General features: G+C 45.5%; 1 protein-coding gene across 6 annotated transcripts in view; it reads right to left on the bottom strand.

Annotated features, from left to right (window-relative positions):
- Positions 1-11,584, bottom strand: part of ZNF621 (zinc finger protein 621) — a 50,611-nt gene extending 39,027 nt beyond the window's left edge. Inside the window, exons 1-5 of one of the 6 annotated variants that reach the window (XM_025272847.3) lie at positions 11,189-11,509; positions 10,639-10,722; positions 3,248-3,374; positions 2,608-2,712; positions 188-1,273 (exon numbers count right to left, since the gene is read on the bottom strand). In XM_025272847.3, the coding sequence (XP_025128632.3) occupies positions 309-1,273; positions 2,608-2,712; positions 3,248-3,374; positions 10,639-10,662 (1,221 nt within the window). In that variant the 5' untranslated portion in view covers positions 10,663-10,722; positions 11,189-11,509 and the 3' untranslated portion in view covers positions 188-308. Of the gene's footprint in view, positions 1-187; positions 1,274-2,607; positions 2,713-3,247; positions 3,375-10,638; positions 10,723-11,188 lie in introns of those variants that run through there. The other 5 variants (XM_044934233.2, XM_044934234.2, XM_044934232.2 and 2 more) reach the window with 5 other exon arrangements.
- Between the last annotated feature and the right edge of the window lie 5,962 nt (positions 11,585-17,546).

Genomic DNA, 17,546 nt, shown 5'->3' with positions numbered 1-17,546 from the left:
GGGGATATCTTCTCTCAAACATCCCTATTTCACCAGTGTCCTACCAGCACTTCACCCACGAGCAGCCCCATGATGCAGATATGCTCATTACTGTTCAAGTCTGAAAGGGACCAATATCAAAGTCAAGTGTTTCCATTTTCTACCCAGAAGAGAATATATTGTATATAACACAGTCTTTAGATGTATCTCGATTACAATGGGGTTTATGCTCAAATAGCTGGAACACAGGTACAGTGTAAAAGCTACAGATCAAGCTGAAGGTAGGTTAGAGATCTGCTGTAACAGCCAGAGAAGTGCCAAGATAGAGGTCACGGGGGGTGAGGAGAAGGGGTCAGAATAACTGGGGAAGGCTTCACAGCGGGAGGAAGACCTTGGAAAACACGAACTACTTGGACAGGGGAAGAAAGAACCCCAGAGGCGGGCAGCAGCATGAACATGGGCCCGGAGGCAGGAATGAGGACGGTGTGTGGCAAGGCCACGGCCACAGCAGGAGCAGAGCCCGGGCCCGGGAGACACCCGGGAGCTAAGGATGCAGAGGGGCCCTGGGGACGCAGCAGGGGCGGCCCAAAAGCCTTGATGGGCCTCTCCACACGGTGCCTTTTCTGATGCTGAAGAAAGCTGGGGTACCACTTGAAGGCTTTCCGACACACCTTACACTCATAAGGCTTCTCTCCGGTGTGAACTCTCTGATGCTGAATGGAGGTGATCTTCTGGGTGAACGCCTTCCCACACTCCTTACACTTATAGAGCTTCTCCCCAGTGTGTAGCCTCTGGTGCTGGGTCAAGGCAGTGTTGGAACTCAGACCTTTGCCACACTCCTTACATTTATAGAGCTTCTCCCCCGTGTGGATCCTCTGATGCTGGGTCAAGGCAGTTTTGGAACTCAGACCTTTGCCACACTCCTTACATTCATAGGGTCCTTTGCCAACGTGATTTTTCTCATGTATGATACAGTTCTGGCTGGACTTGAAAGCTTTGCCACACTCCTTGCACTTGAAAGGCTTTTCCCCAGTGTGCCTACTCTGATGCCGAAGGAGCTGTGAGTTATATCGGAAGATCTTCCCACATTCTTTGCATTTGTAGAACTTCATGCCACCTCGAAGTATCAGATTGGGATTCAGATTGAAAGTCTGCCACACTGCCTTGTTTTCAAAATCCAAGTGCTGAGACACGTTCGTGAGAAGCCCTCCCACGGGCCTGCCATGGGCCTCTGTGCCCTCGGAGGCTTGCTGCTCTACCGCTGGCTCTTCTGTCTTGATGCCCCTCTCACCACCTGACCAAAGAAACCACAAGTTTCCTCGTTACTGAACTGGAAGGAATGGGATGCAGTGGTCCTGGTTTTCTCTCGTAGGATGCGATATTTCAAAAATATCCCATGAGATGGTTATGAGCCTCCGTAAGAGAGGATAAGAGAGAAAAAGAAAAACAGCATAAGCTGGACAAGTGATGACACTGCAGTCCAGGAGTGCCTCTTACAAGGACGGGCTGGGCAATGAGCCAGGGCAGGTGAGGCGGGCGAATGGGAACTTCAAGGGTGGGAAGGAAAGGAAGCAGGAGGGGAAAAAGAATGGCAGAGGTAAGAGGGAACAGAGAGAAATGCAAACAGGCTTCAAAAGAGAGAGAGGGAGACCCCCAAGGAGGGAAAAGACATCAGTGAGATGAAGGGGAGCAGCTGAGAAGCCCAGCAACACAAACAGAGAAACGATGGACCCCAATGCCCCACCTGGAAGCCAGGAAACCACCCCAATTTTGAATTCTAAATAACAGCCTGACAATTCTACTTTTAAATATTTCATATAATATTCTGGGATACAAGATTATTTCAGAAAGTCAGTGGGAATACAAGTTGATTGGAGAACTGTAGGCCACCGTGGTTTTACTGCTAAAGAAACCACTTTTTACAGTATCACAATATGTGTGAGAAGTGAGGCCTGGAAAGTTTCTTCCTAAAGCAAAGAAAAGTGAATTTGCTCAGTCGCATCCAACTCTTTGCTCTCCACTGCCAGGTTCCTCCATCTATGGGACTTTCCAGGCAAGAATACTGGAGTGGGTTGCCATTTCCTTCTCCAGGGGATCTTCCCAACCAAGGGACTGAACCTAGGTCTCCCACATTGCAGGCAGATTCTTTACCATCTGAGCCACCTGAGAATCAGTAAAGAAAACCCAAATAATTAAAACCTCCCAGGACTAACTCATCAGCAAAGATTCCAGGAAATTTTAGGGTAAGTGGGTGTGTGTGTTCAGTGTGGAAATGGGGTAGTATTCTTGCCCTTTCCTCTATGGCCCCATTTAAAACAAATTCATTGTAAAACACAACATTAAGGCATCAGGAACTTTAAAATACTAAAAATGATATAAACACTAAAAAGGCAAATAAAATCATAGCTATGGTACAAATCAATCAGTTTGATGCACAGAATCACACTTTCCTTAAAGTATGGCTGAAACCCTACCACCCTGCCATGAAAACTGTCCTTACAGGTTTGGGATGGGAACTCAATACAGGTCAGAGGGTCAGCTACAGGGAGCTTTGCTCTCCACTGCAGAAGAAACATTTCCAGTAAACCAGGAAGGCGAAACCAGAAGGTGCTAAGTCCCCTTACTCACCTGGACAGATGCCTCTCAAATCCTCTGCTTCCCAGGGATCGGGGTCCCATGGAGCTTCCCCTCTCTCCAGCTGGGAGATCAGATCAGGTCTGGGGAATGGAGACACTACTCCAACAAGAAAGAGAGACAGACAAGTTGAGGGGAGATGTCCAGAGCTGTTACTGAGATCCCTCTGCCCACCCCAAGGCAGGCAAGTTGAGTTGGGGGGAGAAGGGGACTGCCTGGGGGACCAATGAGCCACACAGGGGTTCTGAGGAAGGGGTCCAAACTGCACTCCATGCAAAGATCAGGGAGACAGTGATTCTTCCCAGGGAAGAAGTGCAAGCTCGCCCTGACTCAGAAGAAAGGACATCCCCTCAGGAAGGATGAATGTACCGATATCCTGGGAGGCTCCTGCACACAGGAGAGGGCCCACATCCACCACACTGCAAGGACGGAGGAACTGAGGTCTCCCGGGGGCACCCCAAGAGTCCTTTCCCTCAGGGTCCAAAACCACGCTCTTCCTTGGGAAGGAATAAAGTCCAACTTCAAAGCCAAGGGAAACCCCACCCAGCATCTCCACAGAACCCTGAGGACTACTAGAACTCCCAAGACATCTGAGGAAGACATCAACTATCAGAGGGCCACTGAGAGACCTTACCGAGAGAAGCCACATTTGCGTAATTCTCCAGCATCACCTCCCTGTACAGGGCCCTCTGTGCAGAGTCCAGGCTGGCCCATTGGTTCTGGGTGAAGTACACGGCCACGTCCTCAAAGGTCACTGGCTCCTGAAACAACAGGTTCCTGCTCAGGCTCTGAGTGAGGGTCAGAGGGGGCCAGTGTGAGCTTCAGGGAAGAAATGGACCTGCCAACGTCTGTGACTCTGAGCCCTGTGGCAGGTCTGTTCTATGGACAAGAGCACTGGCTCCCACCTTCAAATGTGGATCACCAAGGCTTCCTACCTGCTCAGCTCTGCGGCTCTAAACCTCAAAGCCTGGCATCAGGGGCTCTCCAGGCTGTAACTGTATCAACCTCTTATGTTCCCGTCTCCATGGAGCTGTCTCTCTAGCATGGGCTGCCCTGACATACCATAGTAAAAGTTGCTCAGTGGTGTCTTTGCAACCCCATAGACTGTAGCCTGCCAGGGTCCTCTGTCCATGGAATTCTCCAAGCCAGAATACTGGAGTCATAGCCATTCCCTTCTCCAGGAGATCTTCCCAACCCAGAGATCAAGGCCAGGTCTCCTGCATTGTAGGCAGATTATTTACCATCTGAGCCCCCAGGGAAGCCCAAGAATACTGGAGGGGGTAGTCTATTCTTTCTCCATCAGATCTTCCTGACCCAGGAATCGAACCAGGGTCTCCTTCATTGCAGGCAGATTCTTTACCAGCTAAGTTACCAGGGAAGTCTGAGGCACCCATAACCTGTCACCTTATTCTCTGTACACCAACTACTCTCCCTGTCTCTGCTCAGCAAAAATACATGTGTACAACCACATATGTTCCCCGCCCTAGTTTCTCTCTAGCCTTCTCCACCAGCTTCCACTACATGCAGAGAAGCCACTCCTTTGAAATAGTCCCACTACAGCTACACATTTTAAAAAATGAAATTAGACCTTTCTTTAACACCATCTACAAAAATAAACTCAAAACAGATTAAATAAATGTAAGACCAGATACTATAAAACTCTTAGAGGAAAACATAGGCAGAACACTCTGAAATAAATCGCGTCAATATCTTTTTCAATTCATCTCCCAGAGTAATGGAAAGAAGAAAAATGAGACCTAATTACACTCAAAAGCCTTAGCAAAGAAAAAACCCACAGAGTGGGAGAAAATATCTGCAAGCAATATTACCAATAAGGGATCAATGTCCCAAATTTACAAACAGCTCATGTATTCAATAAAAAAAAAAAAAAAAAAAACGAATCACAAATGAGCAGAAGATCTAAACAGACATCTCCAAGGAAGACATACACATGGCCAGGAAGCACGTGAAAAGATGCAAATCAAAACTACAATGAGGTATCACACTGATCAGAAGAGCCATCATCTAAAAATCTACCAACAATAAATGCTGGAGAGGGTGTGGCGAAAAGAGAGCCTCCCTACACTGCTGATGGGAAAGTAAATTGATACAGACTCTGGAGAAGAGTACAGAGGTTCCTTAAAAAACTAAAAATAGGAATGTTCAGGAGATCCAAGATGGTGGAGGCATAAGTGGACAAGGAGTACTTCTCTCTCCATGGATTCATCAGGAATATACCTTCACACACAGACGATCTTACAGAACACCAGCTGAGAGCAAGCAGGAGTACCTGACCACCAGAAAAGAATATATAAAACCATGCAAACTCTGTAGGACAAAAGAAGTCGGGGGGAAAAGAGGAGTGTGAAGAGGACTGCACCTGGGGGTGAACTGAAGGAGGGGTGAGATCCCACATTGAGGCAACCGTTTGGGACAGGGGAGAAACATTTAAGGCTGTTGGGACAGTGAGGCAACTGATCTGTGACTGTCCGAATGGACTGATAATCACATAGACAATCCTTGCTGCAGCCATATGTACCCTGAACAGGGATGCTATATAATTTCAGTGGCTCAGTTAATCCAAATTTTTGCAACCCCATGGTCTGCAGCACGCAAGGCTTCCCCATCCATCACCAACTCCCAGAGCTTACTCAAACTCATATCCATCAAGTTGGTCAGCCATCCAACCATCTCGTCCTCTGTTGTCCCCTTCTCCTCCTGCCTTCAATCTTTCCTAGCATCAGGGTCTTTTCCAATGGGTCAGTTCTTCCCATCAAGTGGCCAAAGTATTGGAGCCTCAGCTTGAGCATCAGTCCTTCAAATGAACTTTCAGGACTGATTTCCTTTAGGATAGACTGGTTGGATCTGCTTGAAGTCCAAGGAACTCTCAAGAGTCTTTTCCAAAACCACAGTTCAAAAGCATCAATTCTTCAGTGCTCACCTTTCTTTATGGTCCAACTCTCACCTCCATACATGACAACTGGAAAAATCATAGCTTTGACTAGATGGACCTTTGTCAGCAAAGTAATGTGTCTGCTTTTTAATATGCTGTTTAGGTTGGTCATAGCTTTTCTTTCAAGGAGCAAGTGTCTTTTAATTCCATGGCTCAGTCATAATCTGCAGTGATTTTGGAGCCCCCAAAAATAAAGTCTGTCACTGTATCCATTGTTTCCCCATCTATTTGCCATGAAGTGATGGGAAGTGTACAAAAAAGATCTTCATGACCCAGATAATCACGATGGTGTGATCACTCACCTAGAGCCAGACATCCTGGAATGTGAAGTCAAGTGGGCCTTAGAAAGCATCACTACGAACAAAGCTAGTGGAGGTGATGGAATTCCAGTTGAGCTATTTCAAATCCTGAAAGATGATGCTATGAAAGTGCTGCACTCAATATGCCAGCAAATTTGGAAAACTCAGCAGTGGCCACAGGACTGGAAAAGGTCAGTTTTCATTCCAATCCCAAAGAAAGGCAATGCCAAAGAATGCTCAAACTACCACACAAGTGCACTCATCTCACACGCTAGTACAGTAATGCTCAAAATTCTCCAAGCCAGGCTTCAGCAATATGTGAACCGTGAACTTACAGATGTTCAAGCTGCTTTTAGGAAAGGCAGAGGAACCAGAGATCAAATTGCCAACATGTGCAAGAGAGTTCCAGAAAAACATCCATTTCTGCTTTATTGACTATGCCAAAGCCTTTAACTGTGTGGATCACAATAAACTGTGGAAAATTCTGAAAGAGATGGGAATACCATACCACCTGACCTGCCTCTTGAGAAACCTATATGCAGGTCAGGAAGCAACAGTTAGAACTGGACATGGAACAACAGACTGGTTCCAAATAGGGAAAGGAGTACGTCAAGGCTGTATATTGTCACCCTGCTTATTTAACTTATATGCAGAGTACCTCATGAGAAATGCTGGGCTGGAAGAAACACAAGCTGGAATCAAGATTGCCAGGAGAAATATCAATAACCTCAGATATGCAGATGACACCACCCTTATGGCAGAAAGTGAAGAGGAACTAAAAAGCCTCTTGATGAAGGTGAAAGAGGAGAGTGGAAAAGTTGGCTTAAAGCTCAACATTCAGAAAATGAAGATCATGGCATCTGGTCCCATCACTTCATGGGAAATAGATGGGGAAACAGTGGAAACAGTGTCAGACTTTATTTTTTTGGGCTCCAAAATCACTGCAGATGGTGACTGCAGCCATGAAATTAAAAGACGCTTACTCCTTGGAAGGAAAGTTATGACCAACCTAGATAGCATATTCAAAAGCAGAGACATTACTTTGCCGACAAAGGTCCGTCTAGTCAAGGCTATGGTTTTTCCAGTGGTCATGTATGGATGTGAGAATTCAACTGTGAAGAAAGCTGAGCGCCGAAGAATTGATGCTTTTGAACTGTGGTGTTGGAGAAGACTCTTGAGAGTCCCTTGGACTGCAAGGAGATGCAACCAGTCCATTCTGAAGGAGATCAGCCCTGGGATTTCTTTGGAAGGAATGATGCTGAGGCTGAAACTCCAGTACTTTGGCCACCTCATGTGAAGAGTTGACTCATTGGAAAAGACTCTGATGCTGGGAGGGATTGGGGGCAGGAGGAGAAGGGGACACCAGAGGATGAGATGGCTGGATGGCATCACTGACTCGATGGATGTTGAGTCTGAGTGAACTCCGGGAGTTGGTGATGGACAGGGAGGCCTGGCGAGCTGTGATTCATGGGGTCGCAAAGAATCGGACACGACTGAGCGACTGATCTGATCTGAGAAAGATGGTACTGATGAAATTATTTGCAGAGAAGCAATGGAGACACAGACATTGAGAACAGACTTATGGACATGGCTGGAGGCAGGGGAGGAGGAGAGATTGGGAGGTATGGAGGGAGCAATATGGAAACATACACTACCATATGTAAAACATATAGCCAACAGGAATTTGCTGTATGACTCAGAGAACTCACACTGTGGCTCTGTAACAACCTAGAGGGGTGGGATGAGGAGGGAGGTGGGAGGGATGGTCAAGTGGGAGGGAACATGGGTAAACCTATAGCTGACTCATGTTGACGTTTGGCAGAAACCAATGCAATACTGTAAAGCAATTATCCTTCAATTAAAAATAAATAATTTTTTTAAAAAGATTGGAGAAGGCACATAAATATAGAAAAGCAACATAAATATCTTTGCTTGCAGATGAAATAGCTATCTTTTTAAAAAATATCCAAGACCCAAGACAATGAAAAGCATTTAAAACTGACAGAATAATTCATTAAGTTACCTAGATATAGGATAAATGAACCAAAATGATTAGTTTTCCTAAGTATCACCATAAACAGTTAAAAGACAAAATGGGAGAAAATAAGATGCCATTCATATGAAAAGAGCTAAGAACAGACCCAAGAAAAACCTGTAAAACCAAGATGAAGAAAACTAAATGTCTATTAAAATAAATAAAAGAGGAACTGAATAAATTATACAGTGTTTCTAAATGGGAAGAATCAAACTTGTAAAGAAGTCAATCCCCAATTTTGCCTACGATTCCAATAAAATCAACTTCTTCATCAAAAAAAAAAAAAAATCAATGAGATTTATGCAGCAGTTGTGGTTCATTTAAAGTCATCTGAAAAAAAAGTAACTCATCATAGAGCTGAGAAGGTTTTGAAGGAAATACATTTTTGAAAGAAAAGATGACGGGGAATTAAACCGTACCCTAAAAGGACAATACTTCAAGGAAATGAGAATACAAGTCACAGATAGTGAGAAAACATTTAAAGAGACACACATAAGAAAGGACTATTATCCCAAGTGCACAAAGAACTCTAAAAACTCAACAGGAAAATGAACCCAATGAAAAAGTGGGCAAAAGACCCGAACACAAATGTCACCAAAGAAGTTATACAGATGGCAAACAGGTATACAAAAAGATACTCTACAACTTATGTGTCCAGGGAAATGCAAATTAAAACAATGAGATACCACAACACACCTAGTAGAATGACCAAAATCCGAAACACTGACACCACCAAACACTGGTGAGGATGTGGAGCAACACGAGCTCTCATTCACTGCTGGTGAAAATACAAATTGCTGCAGTCACTTTGGAAGAGAGTTTAACAGCTCCTTACAAAACCAGAATAAACACATTCTAACCATACGATCCAGCAATCAGACTCCTTGGTATCTTCCCAATGAGCTAAAAACTTATGGCCACACAAAAACAAGCACAAAGATGTTTATAGCAGCTTTATTCACAACTGCCCAAACTTGGAAGCAAACAAATGGTTCTTCAGTAGGTGAATAAACTGTGGTATAATCAATGGAGCATTATAGAGCACTAAAAAGAAAACAAGCTATCAAGCCATGAAAAGTCACACAGGAACCTGAAAAGAATACTACTAAGTGAATGAAACCAACATAAAAAGGTAGGATACCAACTACACAATATTTTGGAAAAAGCAAAAAGATCAACAGTTGCCAGGAAAGGAGGGCAGGACAAAGGATTTTTAGAGCCTGTGAAAAGACACTGTATGATATGATAATAGTAAATACACATCATTTATACACATGTAACCCACAGAATGTACAACACCAAGAATGAACCCTAGTGCAAGCTATGGACTCTGGGTGACTATGTCAATGTAGGTTCATCAGTTGAATTCATGTACCACTCTGATAATGGGCTATCCACGTATGGGGCCAGAAAGCATTTGGGGACTCTGTGGTTTTTGCGCCATTATACAATGAACCTAAAATTTCTCACTGGGGAAAAAAAAAAAAGAGTCTACTAAAAAAAGAAAGATGAGAGAGCAGGGAGACCAATACTTAACCTCTTACCTGGACTGCAACATCCTCCTAATTGACTCATACTCTTGCAAGCAAGTCACCACTATGGGCCAAAAATCTTTTTGATATGTAAATCCATCCCTTTCACATGCCCTGCTTAAAATCCTTTAGGGTCTTCCTATTGAACTCAGAAGTGAGACCAGAGTCTTCACAGTGACCTCCAAAACACGTGCCTAACTGTCCCACCTCACAATGAACTACCTCCTCTAACCTCTCTCTGTCTCTAGAATACACCCAGCTTTCTCCCCTACCTCAGGGCTGACACATTTGCTATACTCCCTGGAAAGCTCGGCTTTGGCTCTCTCTCCAGTAGTTGTCCAGCCTATTTTTACTTCTTTCATGAGGTCTCAAGCTCATGTGACCACCTCCATGAGGGCTTCCCTGACGACTACCTTCAAAGGGAGCTTCTTTGAGGCTTCTCAAATTTGAGAGGGTGCATAAGAATCACCCACAGAACTTGCTACAAGATTCCTGACCCGACCTACCCTCCTCCCCAGGATGATTACTGATCTAGGGTAGCACCTAGCAAATGGCGGTTTTAATGAGCACCCAAGTGATCCTGATGCTGCCCACCTGAGGCCCTCACTGTTAGGAAGCATGGTACTTGAGCAACAGGTACTTATGATATCAACTTGTTTTTGGTAAAAGTACCCTCCATGAAAAAGGAGAACCTGTCTGCATTATTCAGTATTATGTGCCTAGTCTGAAAGCACATATGGAAAGAACAATGCAGGTCTCTCTGGGATACACCTAGTATTTGTGGAGCAATCTCTTCAATTAAGAATTTTTCTCAAGCGGTTTCTCACCTAGCAACCTTATTTTTTTGTTGTTGCTAATCCATATTCCTAATTTATACTCCACCCCCACATGCTTCCCTTTAGGCAAAGTTGTTTTCTATATCTCTGCACACAACTTTTATTTATAGAATACCTCAAATTATCTCGATTTTCATGTTCTGGTGGAATTTCTTGACATGGGTCCCCCCTTTTCTACTTAAACCTATATATCCAAACTCTCCACTCTACACACAAGACTCTTACCTCCTCCACCACGTATTTACAACCTTAGCCCTGGGGATGGATTCAAGAGGGAAACCACAGCCTCTCCAACTTAGGCCTTTTCAGTCCCTTCATAATGACCTGATAGCTAACATGACCTTTAAGACTGAAATGAAGGTAGGCTCACCTGAGGCCAAGTGGTTTGGAGCATGGCTGATGTCCCCTGGCTCTGTGCACTCTTCCCGGTTTGGAAAAGCAAGAACCTTAAAAGCTAAGACAAGAAGAGCCATGAGCGCAATGGTCTCTTTTCTACATCACCAACAACCGCCCACAGTCTTCCGTCTCATTTCCAGCAGTGGCAGGAGTCTCTACCAGCCCTCCACTGGCTGATGGTCCCCACCTCCTCATGAATTGCTCTAGTTGGTATTCGGGACAATCCACCACCTGCCTCCTCTGCCCAAGAGCGCTCCTGGGACCATTCACACCGAGTGGACCGAGACACACATGACGCATTCGGCCCCTACAGTGCTGGGTCTGAACAAACTTAAAAACCTAAAAAAGTGCTTATGGGGACCACGTCACTGACTCCCAAAAGTGCCTATGGAGAGGAGACAAGGGTGGCTGGATTTGGATTGAGTAAAATATTCAGGGTCACAAGAGCTATCAGGGGACGGGAGACCCCAAGAGGCTCTCCACCCAAGCAAGCAGGAGACCCCAAACATCAGAAACTTCAGTACCGGCCACGGGGAACTGTTGGGCCAACTTCTTTCAAACAAAAAAGGATCACGCCTCGGTGGCAAAGGTCTGGACCGGGGCTCTAGGAGGCCCAGCAGCCATCTCTGCGGCTTCTGTGAGGCCGAGACGCCGGGGCATCCGGTCAGAGAGAAGCGAGTTCAGGGCAGCGTGCTGACGAGGCGCTAAGGAAAACGAGGAAGCCGGCGCCGGACGAGACTGGCACGAAAAACTCGCCAGAACCTACCCTCTTCCCCTCCGAACCCCAAGAAGCACTCTCACAGCCCACACAGAAGCGAGCGCGGGCACCCAGCGCACTTCTGGGCAGCGCATTTCGGTGGTCCGGGCGGCGCAACCTCACGTGACTCGAAGGGGCGGGCTTCTGGCCGGCACTTGCCCGTGACGTCACTGGTGGGCGCCGTAACGCCGCGCTTAGGGCTGGTCCCTCCACCCTTGTGCTCGAACCGCTGAGCCGACTAGGGGTGGCGTGTCGCGGCACTGTTGACGCCTTAATCTACTCAGATCTCGGCCTCAGGGCGCAGGTGGGGCCGCAGTTAACGGACAGCTTCATCAGCTGTTTGCCTCATTTTCTCCGTGGGTCTTCTGGAGTCTGGGCTGTGCAGTTAGGGGAGAGGGACTCCTGCTGTGTCATGTCTCAGAGGCCCACGCCAGGGATCGTGCTTGTGTCCTAGGCCGGGCAGCCCTTAGGAAAACCATGGTTTCCATCTACCTTTTTAAAGCCCTCTCCCTTCCTAGGACCTAGACGCGTGTGGGACGTTTAGGATAGAACTAGACCTACTCATATTTGGACAACGGTGTACCAGTCCACCAGGCTCCTCTGTCCATGGGATTCTCCAGGCAAGAATACTGAAGTGAGTAGCCGTTTCCTCCTCAAGGGAGATCTTCCAGACCCAGGGATCAAACCCGCATCTCCTGCATTTGCAGGCTGATTCTTCACCACTGATCTGCCTGGGAATCCGGTTCCAACTGCTGAATGGTTTCAGTCCTGAGGACTACCCTGGGTTCTCTGGTCTATGCCAGTTGTTGTTGCCATTCAAGATAACTGAGGTACATCCGTTGCTCCAAATGTGCCCAGGCGACCTGGGTCCTGTGTCCACACCACTGTGGGAGAATTGGAAATGGGAAGAGTAGTGCCCACCATTTCAGCGGCCAAATGTGTGTGGGTTGAGAGCATCAACTAGCTAGTTCCAGAAACCTGGCTGTACCACTTAATAACTGGGGGATCAGCAGCAAGTTGCTTTGCCTGTTTCATTGTCTATTATATGGGTATGATGGGGGTACCCCCCACAAAGGGCTATTAATAATAAATGAAGGTTAATAATTAAATGAATTCACGTTTTTAGAGGTACAAGTCCTGCTGGGGCTCCAACCTGTGGCACAGTTTAGGGAAACAGCGATTAGCATTTATTCTTAGAGCCCTTTCCCACCATATAATTGTATGTGTGTTCCAGGCCCAACTTGGAGAAATTCAGCATCACTATCCAGAAGAGTTTAATTACAAAGGCATCTTGTAGTTAGTGCAACTACGTGACAGAGGCCCTGAATAGAAACTGAACCAGGAATGGCTTCTCTTCTGTAACCACAGGCATTGCAGTATCAGGGACTTCTCCTTTGCTGTTTCAAATGCCACACGATGGGACCTTTTGTGCTCAGTTGCTCAGTCATGTCTGACTCTTTGCGACCCTTGGACTGTAGCCCGCCAGGTTCCTCTGTCCATGGGATTCTCCAGGCAAGAATACTAGAAGGGGCTGCCGTTTCCTCCTCCAGGGAATCTTCCCAACCCAGGGATCAAACCCATGTCTCTTATGTCTCCTGAATTGGCAGGCAGATTCTTTACCACTATTGCCATCTAGGAAGCCCTATGATGGGGGCCTTTCACACACTGTATACTCAAATTCTGCTGCAATTAAGCATCTACCACACATTGCTCCAGCCCAGCTCCCTTTTGTAATTTGCCTGGCTCCGTAGCCCACTGCCTCTGCTGCACTATTCAGTCCTCCTGTATTTCCCCAACAATTGTCTGAAGTGCCTGATGTCATGTTATTTGCAGTCCTCCTCCTGTCCCTCCTAGATTCATGCTCTACTCAATCTAAATTTCACGGCCGCCAAAGACAGGAGTGAACTAATGTGGATTTCTAGCTCCCAGAAAATTTTACTGGTAGATGCTTCCACCTCAAGCAATTACATGGATCTTCTGAAAATCATATTCTCTCTGGAACAGGAGAACAATTATGCCAAAGAAGTTTTCACATTGTTACAAAAGTTCTAGGACCCACCACAGATTTCCTAACCTGGGGATGCGGCAAAAGGACTAAGAACCCCCAGGGAATTTGACCTTGGAGGCCAGTGGGATTTGATTACAGAACTTCCACAGGACTGGGGAAACAGACTCTTGGAGGGAACAAACAAAACCTTGTGCACACCAGGACCCAGGAGATAGGGCAGCGACCCCACAAGAGACTGAGCCAGACTTGCCTGTGAGTATCCAGGAATCTGTGGTGGAAGCGTGGATTGACGGTGGCCTACTGCTGGGTCAGAGGCACTGAATACATCAGGGCTGGAATAAGTCTTTTTGAAGGAGGTCACCATTACTGCATTACCCCTACCATAGTTTGGCCACAGGCCAAACAACAGGGAGGGAACATAGCCTCACCCATCAAAAAAATTGTATTAAAGATTTACTGAGCATGGCCCCGCCCATCAGAACAAGACCCGGATTCCAGTCTTTCCTATCAGGAAGCTCCCATAAGCCTCTTACACTTCTCCATCAGAGGGCAGACAGAATGGAAACCACAATTACAGAAAACTAACCAGACTGATCACATGAATCACAGCCTTGTCTAACTCAATGAAACTATGAGCCATGCCGTGTAGTGCCACCCAAGACGTCATGGTGGAGAGTTCTGACAAAACGCGGTCCACTGGAGAAAGGAATGGCAAACCACTTCATATTCTTGCCTTGAGAACCCCATGAACAGTATGAAAAGGCAAAAAGATAGGATACTGAAAGATGAACTCCCCAGGTCAGTAGGTGCCCAATATGCTACTGGAGATTAGTGGAAAATAACTCCAGAAAGAATGAACAGATGGAGCCAAAGCAAAAACAACACCCACTTGTGGATGTGACTGCTGAGGGAAGTAAAGTCCAATGCTGTAAAGAACAATATTGCACAGGAACCTGGAATGTTAGGTCCATGAAAGAAAAAGTGAAAGTGAAGTCGCTCAGTCATGTCTGCCCCTTTGCAACCCCATGGACTGTAGCCTACCAGGCTTCTCCATCCATGGAATTTCCCAGGCAAGAGTACTGGAGTGGGTTGCCATTTCCTTCTCCAGGGGATCTTCCTGACCCAGGGATTGAACCCAGGTCTCCCTCATTGCAGTCAGATGCTTTACCATCAGAGCCACCATGAATCAAGGTAAACTGGAAGTGATCAAACAGGAGATGGCAAGAATGGACATCAACATTTTAGGAATCAGTGAACTAAAATGGACCAGAATGGGTGAATTTAACTCAGATGACCATTATATCTACTACTATGGGCAAGAATCCCTTAGAAGAAATGGAGTAGCCCTCAGAGTCAACAAAAGAGTCTGAAATGCAGTACTTGTCTGTATCTCAGAAATGACAGAATGATCTCTGTTTGTTTCCAAGGCAAACCATTCAATATCACAGTAATCCAAGTCTGTGCCCTAACCACTAATGCCAAAGAAGCTGAAATTGAATGGTTCTATGATGACCTACAAGACGTTGTAGAACTAACACCAAAAAAAAGATGTCCTTTTCATCACAGGGGACTGGAATACAAAAATAGGAAGTCAAGAGATACATGGAGTAGCAGGCAAGTTTGGCCTTGGAGTAGAAAATGAAGCTGGAGAAAGGTTAACAAGAATTTTACCAAGAGAACACACTGGTCATAGCAAACACCCTTTTCCAACAACACAAAAGATGACTCTACACATGGACGTCACCAGGTGGTCAATACCGAAATCAGATTGATTATATTCTTTGTAGCCGAAGATGGAGACGCTCTATACAGTCAGCAAAAACAAGACCGGGAGCTGACTGTGGCTCAGATAATGCACTCCTTATTGCAAAATTCAGACTTAAATTGAAGAAAGTAGGGAAAACAAACCGCTAGACCATTCAGGTATGACCTAAATCAAATCCCATATAATTACACAGTGGAAGTGACAAATAGATTCAAGGGATTAGATCTGATAGAGTGCCTGAAGAACTATGGAAGGAGGTTCATGACACTATAGGAGGTGGCAATCAAAACCATCCCCAAGAAAAAGAAAGCAAAAAGGGACACTGGTTGTCTAAGGAGGCCTTACACATAGCTGAGAAGAGAAGAGAAGCGAAAGGCAAAGGAGAAAAGGAAAGATACACCCATCTGAATGCAGAGTTCCAAAGAATAGCAAGGAGAGATAAGGAAGCCTTCCTCCGCAAAGAAATAGAGGAAAACAATAGAATGGGAAAGGCTAGAGATCTCTTCAAGAGAATTAGAGATACCAAGGGAACATTTCATGCAAAGATGGGCACAATAAAGGACAGAAATGGTATGGACCTAACAGAAGCAGAAGATATTAAGAAGAGGTGGCAAGAATTCATAGAACAGTACAAAAAAGGTCTTAATGACCCAGATAACCACAATGGTGTGATCACTTACCTAGAGCCAGACATCCTGGAATGCAAAGTCAAGTGGGCCTTAGGAAGCATCACTATGAACAAAGCTAATGGTGGTGTTGGAATTCCAGCTGAGCTATTTCAAATCCTAAAAGATGATGCTGTGAAAGTGCTGCACTCAATATGCTAGCAAATTTGGAAAACTCAGCAGTGGCCACAGGATTGGAAAAGGTCAGTTTTCATTCCAATCCTAAAGAAAGGCAATGCCAAAAAATGTTCAAACTACCACACAAGTGCACTCATCTCACACGCTACCAAAGTAATGCTCAAAATTCTCCAAGCTAACCTTCAACAGCACGTGGACCAAGAACTTCCAGATGTTCAAGCTGAATTTAGAAAAGGCAGAGGAACTGGAGATCAAATTGCCAACATCCATCGGATCATTGAAAAAGCGAAAGAATTCCAGAAAAACATCTACTTTATTGGTTATGCCAAAGCCTTTGACTGTGTGGATCACAACAAACTTTGGAAAATTTTTAAAGAGATGGGAATAGCAGACCACCTGACATGCCTCCTGAGAAATCTGTATGCAGGTCAAGAAGCAGCAGTTAGAATTCGACATGGAACAATACACTGGTTCAAAACTGGGAAGGGAGTACATCAAGGCTGTATATTGTCACCCTGCTCATTTAACTTATATGCAGAGTACATCATGTGAAATTCTGGGCTGGATGAAGTACAAGCTGGAATCAAGATTGCCGGGAGAAATATCAATAACCTCAGATATGCAGATGACACCACCTTTATGGCAGAAAACAAAGAGGAGCTAAAGAGCCTCCTGATAGTGAAAGAGGGTGAAAAAGCTGGCTTAAAACTCAACATTCAAAAAACGAAGATCATGGCATCTGGTCCCATCACTTCATGGCAAATAGATGGGGGAAACAATGGAAACAGTGACAGACTTTATTTTCTTGGACTCCAAAATCACTGCAGATGGTAACTGCAGCCTTGAAATTAAAAGATGCTTGCTCCTTGGAAGAAAAGCTATAACAAACCTAGACAGCATATTAAAAAGCATAGACATTACTGTGCCAAAAGAAGTCCATTTTGTCAAAGCTATGGTTTTTCCAGTAGTCATGTATGGATGAGAATTGGACCATAAAGAAAGCTGAGCACTGAAGAACTGATGCTTTTGAATAGGGGTGTTGGAGAAGACTCTTGAGAGTCCCTTGGGCAGCAAGGAGATCCAACCAGTCAATCCTAAAGGAAATCAGTCCTGAATATTCATTGGAAGGACTGATGCTGAAGCTGAAACTCCAATATTTTGGCCACCTGATGCAAAGAAGTGACTCATTTGAAAAGACCCTGATGCTGGGAAAGATTGAAGGCAGGAGGAGAAGGGGATGACAGAGGATGAGATGGCTGGATGGCATCACCGACTCAATGGACATGAGTTTGAGCAGGCTCCAGGAGTTGGAGATGGACAAGGGAAGCCTGGCGTGCTGCAGTCCATGGGGTCACAAAGAGTCAGACACAACTGAGCAACTGAACTGTAGACAAAGGTATCTGCCACTGGGATAATCTCATCTCACTTTAAACCACATTTCCCCAAACACAACCCCACCTGGGTGGACACTCATCTACACCTGCCATAACTGCTTGTCAAAGGCAGGCCTGAGTCTGGCGCTGACTTCTCTGAGCACTAATTTAAGAAA

The sequence above is a fragment of the Bubalus bubalis genome, chromosome 21 (assembly GCF_019923935.1).
Source record: "Bubalus bubalis isolate 160015118507 breed Murrah chromosome 21, NDDB_SH_1, whole genome shotgun sequence".
In the NCBI taxonomy this organism is placed as follows: domain Eukaryota; kingdom Metazoa; phylum Chordata; class Mammalia; order Artiodactyla; family Bovidae; genus Bubalus; species Bubalus bubalis.
Note: the sequence above shows the minus strand (reverse complement) of the source record. Positions and strands in the feature narration are given on the sequence as shown.